This window comes from Pocillopora verrucosa, chromosome 11 (assembly GCF_036669915.1).
Source record: "Pocillopora verrucosa isolate sample1 chromosome 11, ASM3666991v2, whole genome shotgun sequence".
NCBI lineage: Eukaryota > Metazoa > Cnidaria > Anthozoa > Scleractinia > Pocilloporidae > Pocillopora > Pocillopora verrucosa.
Window position 1 is genome coordinate 11,472,920 of NC_089322.1, and position 11,829 is coordinate 11,484,748.

General features: G+C 38.3%; 1 protein-coding gene across 1 annotated transcript in view; it reads right to left on the reverse strand.

The window, feature by feature from the left end:
- The window catches only part of LOC131782896 (uncharacterized), a 10,965-nt gene extending 127 nt beyond the window's left edge, over window positions 1-10,838 (reverse strand). The window contains exons 1-4 of the mRNA XM_059099635.2: window positions 10,693-10,838; window positions 5,204-5,293; window positions 1,222-1,302; window positions 1-936 (exon numbers count right to left, since the gene is read on the reverse strand). The exon at window positions 1-936 is cut by the window's left edge and continues 127 nt beyond it. Of these exons, the coding sequence (XP_058955618.1) occupies window positions 712-936; window positions 1,222-1,302; window positions 5,204-5,293; window positions 10,693-10,746 (450 nt within the window). The 5' untranslated portion in view covers window positions 10,747-10,838 and the 3' untranslated portion in view covers window positions 1-711. The remainder of the gene's footprint in view (window positions 937-1,221; window positions 1,303-5,203; window positions 5,294-10,692) is intronic.
- Window positions 10,839-11,829: the final 991 nt, after the last annotated feature.

An 11,829-nucleotide genomic window follows, 5' to 3' on the forward strand; every position in this document is an offset into this window, starting at 1 on the left:
TGCTGCCTTCTATCATTTTCACAGCGGACAGTTATAAGCAGAAGCAATCTTAATCGCTCAGCATCCTCCAATCACGGCTCACGATCAGGAATATGACATTTTGAACCATACGTTCACGTGTTTCGTGAGAGGTGCGGAAGATGTCTGAAGGCAACGAATCAATGACGTCTCTGTAACAACAAAGCTCGCATGTTATCGCGAAGTGCACTCAACATGTTTTGATCATGTAGACTGTAACTATTCTTCAGTACGATACCAGATACTTCTCCTTGCTAGCCATGGCAATAACACTCCATATACCGATGACTGGCAAAATGAATTGGGATGGTTGAAAGAAAACACTATAAGTGTGGACAAGGAAAAAGTCTTGCACGAAAAAGTTTTTAGCCACGTATTTTCTTTGTTTTCTAAATTACCTCAGTCTTTACGTCAATTGTATATTAAAAGTCATCAAATAAATTTAAATAGAAAATTTTTTAGTGTTAGAAAATACCTAATGGTTTATGATCCTTTATGTTACTGTTGTAATTTTTCTTGTTGAAGTATATAAATAATTCTTTAAACATAAATAATGCCAATAGCACCGTCTCAATAAGTTAGAAAGCATTGTCCAGTCGAAGTCAGAATGTAGGTCGATCGTGCCAGTTATTCTTCGCGGAGAACCACGTAATGGTCTGGTTTGGCAATGTTGTGTTCATTTGGGTATCCTGTCTAAAGTCCACGAGATGGACTTGAGTTTTTTTTTTCCGCCCGAAAGAACACCGTTGGTTTCGTCGTTGAAAACCTAAATGATGGTGTCTTTTGGGATTCGTCGATTTCTTTTTCTTGCGGTTTAATTGGTTTGCACATTCCCAACTTTTTTCTTCTCTTGAGTTTTCTCGTCTTATTGCGTGAGAAGATAGGTGTGTGACAAGTAAAACCGGCGCTGCAGCAAAGCTATCGACGAAAAAAGGACAGCAGACGTCGGATACAGCGGAAGTAAAAAAAATACAAAAAAATTTCTTTAATTAATTTTGCAATTGTCCCCCGGATGTAAAGGGCAGGCATTCAGTTTATATATAAACGATGAAACGTACTTGGATTGCTTCACTAATCAGTGCTAAAGTTCTCTATGCGTGGATATGCAAAGCAATACGTACCTCCAAAAATTTTTGTTAATTTGCTTTTTGTGTGTTTGCTTGTAAAATTATTCGACTTCGAGCTTATTGTTCCACTCCTTACCTTCCTTGATCCTGATTGGCAAAGATGACCTTCGTTTCCACATTGCTTAGCGCGAGACTTTTTCTTCCCTTTCTTGGGCGGCTAAACGTTCAAGAGAAAACACCAAAATCATATTGCGTTATTTCACGATAGGTGTTTATTTCTACCATGACTCTATAATGCTTGCGGCAAATGGTTAAGAAAAGATTAAGAACATTCATTTAACGGGGCATATTTTCATTACGACTTGATCCTAGGGACTGATTTCAATTAAAGGCTTTTAAAACAATTTGTGAGTGGTCATCATAAGTTTTGTATCACAGCCGCAAGGGGTGTTGCCAGCATAACAGCATGTCGCTTGCTTCAAAGGTATAGCTTTTCATTTATTACGTTAGAGAGTTTACAATCATTTTTAATCGTGCACAGCACAAGTCATTGTGTGAGAGGCTGTTTGCATTAACGGTGTGTAATACATTGTGGAAAATGCAATCGTGTATTTTGCTCAACAGCATTTATACAATAACACTTTTAGGCAATGATTTCCTCTGTTCGGCACCACTCAATATTTTATACGCAATGGAGACATGTGCCGTGCATCCTATTTCTAGTTTAACTTAATTAATTAATATTGGAACTTGAACAGCCACCGATGGAATGGAACTTCAAAGATTGATCAAAAACAGCATAAATACAATGAATTTCTAAGTATGGGAGAGTGACGATACCGATGTATTATTGCAAATCTAAAATGTCTCCCTGTTTTGAACCGGACGCATTACACCATGGTTTTGTGGAGGATTCAAAGGATAATCCGTGTTGATTGCAAGAGATTAATTAAGGTGACTCCTTGAGAGGTAATGACATACGAACGCTTAGGTGCATTTTTTCCTTCAAGTCTAACGTTTCGAGCAACTCTTTTATTAAAATATGCCGTATTGCCATTCACATTTCAACTGAAACCATCAAACGAACAATACTCGTGCTCAAATGATGGTATACCGAAATACGGTGTAATCGACACACGTTCCGTTTAATCAAAATTTCTGAGGATTCTCAATATATTTGGAATATTCCCTATCCTCGTGTACATGATTTGGATGAGAAGTATGTTTGTCTCGTTTATAAGGATGTGAGGGGAGAGGTAAATAACTTAAGGGGAAAGGTAAATCTACTTTACTTCACTTTTATCCAGGCTTAAGTTTATAATGTGGGACCACCATGTCTACAAGAAGTATTAATCTTGTTAGTTCCATGTAGTGCACCCAAAGAGAATAAAGAATTCTCTATTTTTTTTCCGCTACCATCTGATTTTCCACGCTGACAGACACCCATTGCGGCTTTGACGTGGCCTTGTTCGAAGTTAATCTGCTAGCAAGAAATGGATCTTAAAACGATTTCCCTTGGTTTGCAATCGGAGAACTTCTTATCATCCGGAACTCATTTTCTCTATCCCCCGTAAAAAAAGTGTCAGTTCTGATCAAGAGCAATTTGAATAATTTCCCTTATTTGTTTGTTACCTTTCCCCTTTTTCTCAAACTTAAAGATGGAAGACAGTTTTAAATTTGCACAAATACATCAGATACAGAGCAGCCATACAGGAGACAAATCATCTGCTTAAGGCAAGCAAGACAGTTTGCCGTTAAGTGAGTATTTTCTTACCAAATAAAAACTGTTTTATTTCAAACGATAAGTCTGATTAAACGAATGGAGCTTTTCCCGTCTTGTTCCAGATGTATATTCATTTTATCACTTGGAGCAGGGTATTGGTAATAAGACATAATTAGAGGCCAAAATGGCACACATTTTGGAAAAAAAAACATCTGAATTAACTTAAGGCATCAATTTATAGTTCTTTAGATTGAGAAGTACACTGCGGTTGTTGTGGATGGATAATCCCTCAAGCAAGAACAATATTTAAACCCCAGGAAGTATGCTTCCAGGTGTAATCCTGCAAATAGATCGGTCACACGGAGATTGTGAGGAAAGTACCCCTTCGACGACAATTGCTATTTCCGTGGCTTTCCGAAACTTTCGTCCATTTACCTTTGAAAACTTGGGAGCAATGGTTTGGCGAAATAAAATTGGTGATAAACCAAATATTTGTTCCCGGTTCGGGTGAAAAGTGATGTTGGTTACCCTTATTAAGAATTCGGTTTCAGGCCTAAGACTCCAGGGCTATCTATATTATCAGGTAATTTAGTATTATCGACTGAGTTGCTAACATACATTGGCCTACGAGTTTCAAAGCTGAGCGAATGGAGGAATTGTGGGTTGTGTGTGTGTTTACATGCGGTAAATGGGGCTACACTATTGGTGGCAACATAGTAACAAGAAAAACAATCACGAACTAGTTCAATAAAAAGCGTTCAATCATACCGTGGGAATTCAGAGTGCCGAGTTGAAAGATAAATTTTCCTTCTGCGGCTTTCCGAACTGCGTAGATGTAGATGCATTTATTTGTATTGTTGCCGATATATCTCTCCTAAGACGAGTATTCATAAAAGAAAAGCGATTTTTTTTGGTTTACGCGGGGAGGGAGAGAGATTCAGTGCTACTGGTATCGTTAACCAGACATCTCTCTTAAGACGAGTATACTTTAAAGAAAAGTAATCTTTTGTTTTTGACCTTTTCTTTAGCGCGTAGGGAGGGGGGGGGAAGGGGTTGAGGGGAATTCACATGTAAAAGTATTATGATAACAAGACAATCTTTATCTCCCTCGGTTGCAAGTCACGGATTAAGGTCTCCCCTAAGGTTTCAAGACTAAGAGCAAGATCGGTTTTATAAATCCAAGAAAAACAGTTTAAAAGCTTTTATCAGTCTGTTATTAACAGTATTCAGACCTTGTGAGGTCTTCAAAATTCTCTTCGACACTGAGATTGACGCAATTTTCCCGTATCCGCTTTCAATGGAGTCTGGATGGCTAAACGGAAATCTTAGATTCAAATAAGAAGCTCAATATTTAATGATCTGGACATTGACCTTCTAAAGAAGCCTTGAGAAACTACGCCACTCCTTAAAGTCATCACGAATACAAGTAATGTGCGAATTAAAAAGAATTATTTAAGAAACTCTCTTCCTCCCCTCTTCGAAAACAGAGAACTAGAACATTGAACAGGAACTTTTGGTCAGGAAGATATCGTGAGTGAGGCAGAAAACTTTCAGGAGGCTACGAATAACGAATTAAGATGTTCACATGGGTCAAATAATAGAAACGCGATGAATTCAATTTGTGATGGAATGGAGAGACTCTTATAGATTTGCTCTGAATTGTCATTAAAAGTTAGGAAATGCTCCTTAGCTTGTATTTTGGAAAGCATTCGAGGAACAGCGAAATTTTAATTACTTTCTGTACTTTAATTAAAGGAGCTAAAAGGTCTTGTGATGATATATTTATGTTGGCGTCTTGTCAATAGCTACTGAGCATTATATTTTGTCTGCGACAAATCCATAGACAACAGTCCTGTGTTTGCAATTGATGGCCCTTATACGATGCAACAGCCTCATTCTCGCCAGGCTTAGTTGTGTAATCTTGCTTTCCATTTAGCCGGCCGGCTGAGTACCCAATTATCAAACATATAGTGAAATTCGTTAAATAGGACCAGTTCAAAACCGCAAAAGGTTAAACATAAAGAATTTGGAACTCTGTCAAGAAGTCTGAAGATTGATTTTTCCTGTTTTGTCTGTTTAACAATCCTTTGTAGGTGAGGACGTTGAAAGCTCAGTCTTACACATATACCAACGTTATCGTAAAAATGCCTGTTGGATGGAACTGGGACAAATGCCCTTCGCTACGGCTTGCCGCATTTTGATCTAGCTCTAAGCATTGTCCTCTGATCAGTAAATTTAAAGCCGTGTAAGATGAACAATTTCCAAAGTAAGGCGACTCCCCATTTTAAGTCGTGTTTCATTTAATTAGTGCAGTTAGATTGACTAATGAGGAGATGAACTTGCTACTAATGAGGTAGTCACAAAACTAGAGGTCTATCATGTCTTTATTGCTTACCCTGCTCTCTGCTGCTTCTAGTAGAAGAAGAACAACCAAAATTACACTAAGAAATTGAAGCCAGGATTTTCTTGATTCAGCCATGTTTATCTGTTAGGTAAATGCAAAATAAAACGTTAGGACCTGAGTCACTGAAAATGGACAGGACAAGGAGGGCAAGGAAAGCCAAGAGAAAGGCATTATCTTCCACCTGTCTCGTTTGCAAATCTAACACCCAAAAAATATTAACGTCGAGGATTCGAACTTAAACTTATAAACCAGCTGTACGGAAACTTGCTTAGAGTATCATTGCCTGTAAAGCAGCTTCTTATTTTAGATATAAAGCAAATCTGGACCTCTGAAAGACACGATGATCATAAATCTATTCACTTTCAATTTACTTGAGTTCGTACCATCTGCACCATGACCAACCTGATGTTTCAAGCTTTTTTACGTGGAATGGCTGAGCTATGCACCATCGTAAGCAATTAGAACAGGATGTGTTGCTAATAGACGTTCAGTTAAATTCTTGCAAATTAATTTAACAAATTGGTTACCTCCAGATCTCTGATCAAGAGTGGTAAAATCCCTCTTTTTGAAGCTACTGGATAAATTTTTCATTCAAATTGTTCCCGGTATAACAAGGTTCTCATTCAAACGCGACTGAGATGCGACTGATGACCGCAAGACACTCAAATGAGTTAAATAGGGACATCCTCAACTAATAACTGCAGGGTGTCAATTGTTAAAAATCTATACTTCTAAACCTCTTACTATTCACTAATTTCAAGTTTACTGTAATCTAAGACTCCGGAAATGCTTTTTGAAAAGTGTCGTTCATGCTCTATTTAGACCGATTATTTCAATGATATATTACCCTAATAAAATTTACTGGATATGTTATTCCTATGTTTAGCCCTATGTTTCACGATTACGGGCGGTGGCTATTTCATTCTCCTGGATGTCCAGAAAGTTCGCGGAAAACTGTCGAAAAGGTAAAGCCGGGTTACCGTTATATTTATGAGATCTAAAGAGTTACCAGCATTTCTTCTGATAAAGCTCTAAAAACTTTAGTTTATTTTGATCCCATTGCAATATTTGAAAACGGAAGTATGGAGGGTTTAAGACGTCTCCAAAACGTCTCTTAACATACGTAGTTACGTAGTTGCTGGGAATAACATTATAAATTAGCCTATGAACGATGAATGAACAGGCAGTTTGAGTAAACTAAGCAACTAGGGATGTGGTTGTTAATCTAACAAGATCATGCGCAAGACATAATCCGACAAAATCTGTTGAGAGAAAATCTACGGAGCGATTTGCGTGAGGGGCTGAGTTAACTTGTTAATTTTCACTTCCTATGAGGTAATTCACAGTTTTCCACGAAAAAAAGCAGATTTTCAGAGTATGCTTGTGGTCGCTTAAGGCATACACTAGGATGGATAACTACTGGAGAGGACAATTATACCTGTAATTTTCTTGAGACTGAAAACTTATCTTGACAGAGATTTACTTTATTAGATACTTATGTTGTCGGTGGCCTCTGATGACACCGGAAATTGGTCGAATTCTATGGGGAAATAAAAAACTGAAGATGGAAATCTGCGCGAATTTCAACTTCATCAAACATCATATCGTGTAATGTTGGGGCCAATGACAGAGCATTTTAAATCAAAGTGTTATGTAAACTTTACGGAAGATACAAACTGCTTTACATTGGTCAGGTATTGCATGAGGTTCTGATAGTATTTCAGTCTACGTTTTTCAATTGGTTTACCTATATTTGGAATAATTGTAAAATCCCAAAGTATTGACAAGGCTGTGTCTCAGGCAAGTATAAATAAAAACGGTTCAAATATCATCTCCCTAAACGCTTATACAAACGTCTCTGTATGAGCTTACTTCGCGACTTCAAAGGGAGTCGAATTTTAAACAGACGGCTGAAACGTCACGCGAGCCCACAGTGAGAAGCAGCGAGGAACAAGTATTTGTAACATGTGTTAATAAACGGTGATAAAAAGAGGAGATGACCTGGTTTTTTTGTAGCTTTAAAATACTCCATTTTTAAAAGGAAATTTTCAATTTTATTATTAACTGTAGCTATGCGTAGAAAATTAAGAGTCAAAAGGTTGGAAATTATTATCAGTAGTAAGCTTTATTGAGATGAGAACCAAAATTGATCTTGAGTATTCTGTGTCACTATGGCTTTTCACGCACGTATCGTCTTTATTCTGACTTGCAAAACCTGCTGAGCTCCTCGAGCTCCTCGAAAAGGTGTTTCATCTCGCGGAGGTGGGAGGGGGGAGGTTATAACGGAAACATGCAAAAAAGGTAAAGACAAAAACAAATCAACGACTACAGGGAAGAATTACCACAAACAATTCGCCAAATTCTAGGATAGTACATATTCGGTAAATGAAACTTTCCCTGTTTTGACGACACAGCCTCACTCGGGTAATTTAGAAAAGACCAGTGTGATTTGGTACAACAGTAAATAACACGATATGGCTTGTGGGATGTTTCCGCAAAGAAGTCAAAGAAATCTTAGAATCTGGGCTACCAAATATAAACCGCCCAGGCATCGTTAACAAGGTTGGAATTTGGTTGTAAAAACAAATCAATGAAACCTTATGATTATCATACGTTGAAGTGAACTCCTAATTTGCACATTGGCAGAGAGCACATTTCTCTTAACTATAGCAATTTTATCGAATGTGAATGATGAGTGAGCTGCCTTAATTTTTTTTTAGAGTTGCAAACAGACAGTGTAATCGGAAAGTTGTCCGAAATCGGACACCATGAATCCACCAATCACAGAACTGATTACAGTAATCGAAGAAATGGCATATCATCCCACGCTAGGGATTTCCGAAAAAAAGAAAGCCGGGGAAGATTGGAATCACAGGCCCTTCCTTAGATAAATACATTTTGAACACATTTTGTTTTCTCGGAAATTTGAATCGTTATGATTAATTGATAACAGGACATCGTGTTGAGTCCGAATAACACAAGAAAACCGTCTGAGTGCTAATGGACTTGAACCAACAACAGACTCAACTTAGGTAGGACACCAGGTTCGGTGAGCGCTCTCACCATTGCGCATGCCCTACTTCCCATTTTTCGCGTCTGAACTTGTAAAAACTCAAGTGAAAGCTTCATGAATGAGGTACATACGATATTTGCTCAGTCAAACAAAAGTCGCGGTTTATTCGAAAAGCCACTTGCTGCACTCCTCGCCAAACAACTTAAAAGCGCCAAAAACGATGAAGATTTAAGGTTTTGCCACCCTAACCAAATAAAGGCCGGCTTGTGCAAAGAATTGATGCTATCTTTTACTGTCTATGAAAAGGACAATAATCTGGTGCGAATATTCAAGAACGTTTAGTCGCCAATTCTAAGGGCTTTTGTTCCAAAAATAACATTAATCAAATATGATTGATATATTCAACGACGTAATTAGAGTAATATAAGAAACATCAACGACTTGCTATTAACATATCATTAACACTAAAGCTAAAACTTGCTAAGCTCTGATAAGAAGGGGTAATGGTAGCGACTGTCTGTGGCCCAAGAATGTTGAGTCCGGTTTGGGAGCAAGTAAGCAAGTAACTGTCTCTGAGAGGGACAGTTCCAATGGAAGTGTTTAAGGTTTCCTCACCCCACATCACCTAATGGTTCCACCATTTCGTGAGATAAGAATTATGATTTGAACAGCGCTACTGATCGTAACATAACGAGATATGCGTAAGGCGGCCTAACACTGACAGCCCTAAACTGTCTCATGACCATGCTGGTAAAACGAGAATAAACTAAATGAAGATAAAGGTCATCCGAAATAAGCCGATTTATCGTAAAAAGTCGCCGACTGCCTTGTATTTGATTACCACTCACGAGTACAAATATAGAGGACGTCGATAAACTCGTGTCATGTTTGAAACACGCTTTAAAACACGTGCAAGTATTGCTAAATATATCGAGAATACTAGATTGGTCAAGAGTTCCCTAATTGAACATTTTCCAATGAGGAAAAGAGTGACTTTACATCTTCCGTTGAGACCATCGAAATGTTTTAAAGAAGAAAAAGGCCAGAGCTTATCTGCATCTGAGTAAGTTTCAACTTTCCCAATCTAACTTGCAAACAGCATCACTTATGCCTTTCAACTAACAAGTTGAGTGATTTTGCAAATCTAATTTTACCTCAGGGAAATGTATTCGTGAATGATGAGTTGCTTGAAGATTTATCGAAACGGTTCAATTGTATGCGTAAGGCAACTAAGTAGGTAGAACTGCAAGTGTGAAATGTAATGAACAACCGCTCACGTCCAAGTAGTCATCTGATGTCGTCAATGAGATTAATTACCATGACGACATCAGGTGACTACTAAGAGCACGAGATTGAGGCCAAAAATGTATGAGTGATGAGTGCGTGGCTCTATGAAATAGCTGCCTTACAAATTAAGAACATGAATCGGTGAGGAATTCCGAAAAATATCAACGTTAGGGACAGTTCTTTGAACGCTCCTAAAATACAATAAAAGGGAAGGATATGGACTGACCATGCCAGAATCGTGCACTGCTCTCTTTAAAATTTGCTTTCCGCCTGTAGGAATGCGCTTTTATGATACAACATTCAACTCAACCGGCTAGATAACTACCTTTTGGTTGACGTAAAGGACGGTGTTGCTATTTGTAAATAAAAGACCAAGATTAAATCAAAACCAGATAGTACAAAGATACAAAGAAAATTCGATTTTTTTCATAAATGAACTTCTTTAAAGCCACTACGCAAGGGTCCTGCTAATATTTCAGGCTTTCAAGCAGTCTTACCGACGGCCAAGATTTTGTTGAAGACGAGTTTTTTTTTTTTAATCTCTTAATGGATATTGTAATTGATCAAATGATATTTTCTGCCCCTCCAAACCGAACCCTCCCCCCCTCCCCTTCCCTTGCAAAACGAGAGATAGTCATGGACCTACAATGGCGTAAAAAGTGGGAAAGGGAAGAGGACGAAGAGGGGCTTGACGAGACAGGAGCAGGGGGCGTGTGCACTCTGCAAAGTAAATATGATTTTTCCGAGTACCATAAATATTCGCGAACCTTCCAATGAAAGGAAATGCAAAGTATAAAATACATTTAATTAATGGTCTTTGATGGGACTAGCAATCGAGAAATAATCGATAATGTGCTCCAGATGTTATCTAATCTGCTGACGATTGAGTTACAAGTTACCAGATAGGTGTTACAAGTTACCACCTAATGTACACAATACATTATCTTGACTGTTAGCGGCTATATCCCGGATTTAAGATGTATGCATCGTAGCTGAAACCGAGACAGGCGAATCTTCCCCTAAATCAGTTCACCAAATTCCGAAAAAAGTACAACGATCGATGAAAGGAAGTTAAAAAGTGATCGTCATGATCATGATCATTTCCTAAGACCATGAAAGAGCCATTGACCTTTAGAAACGATTTTTATAACGCAGATATAGCCTAATGAGGGAAGCATACCAGACTTTTCAATGTTCCTGTTCTCCAATCTTTCTGATCAACATCGCAATACATGGCTCTCAACCAAGGTCAATAAGTTTCATCCGCAGACTGTATACCGAACGAAAAAGCTGTAAACTGATAAAAAATACCTGTGATCTTGCAAATTATTGACGATAACTTCCAATTTCCTCGCGATAATGATAATCGCGAATAGTTATTCATTACATAATCCAGATATCAACATGTTAACAATTCCGTGATGGTATTTTTTTTTCTAATCGTGTTATAAATGCACATAAAGTTATTTAAGATCAGAAAATCCCTGGAAATGGGATTCAAAAAGAAGACTTAAGCCATAGTTGGCCCGCAAACAAGTTCCAAGCATTCAAGCAAGGGAAAAGAAAACCCTATGGTCGACCTCGTGATATTTTGAAAGTCAACAAGGGACGCTTAGCGCTTGACGTGAAACTCCTCAAGAAAGCAGAGCAGCAACTCACTCAACCACACCGGTGAGTAGCCCTTCGCTTTCAAAGTAAACAAAAAAGGATATGTGCGTGTTGGCCAAAGGTACACTTTCCTAGATACCGCCCTTTTGGAAAAGTAGAAAAACATCTTATCGGCTTTCGCAACCGGTTTGAGAAAGTTCGTTTACGCAAACTGTAGCGATTCCTCGTGGAACGGATTAAGTTTTTGGATTTCCTGGTTGAAATACAAACTTTGACAGCGTGTGGATCTAACCATCGATCACTGCAACATAATTTTATTTGGCACGCACACTACAAATTTTTATCACTGCCCAGATTGCAGTGTATTACGTTGTAACACAACATCAAAATGTCAAGCCCATATCGTCAAGTTTCCAGCGATTCAAAAAAAAAAATGGACTTTACCTTCAACGGTTACGATGTGATGGGAGCCTTCCAATGAACAGTTTGTAGGCTTGCACGCAGGGTCAAACTAAAGTGTCGTGTTATGAACAATCCTTTATATATACATTGCTCCAGCCCATCGTGACAACCGCTGTCTGTATGATTTACCCCATGTGGAGTTATGGCATTACAGCTAAGGAGCGTAATTAACGGAATAGATTAGTGAAGTAGTAGAGCTTCTAGAAGTTCACCTGGGAAACTCGGAACCACAGTATTAAGTCCCTCG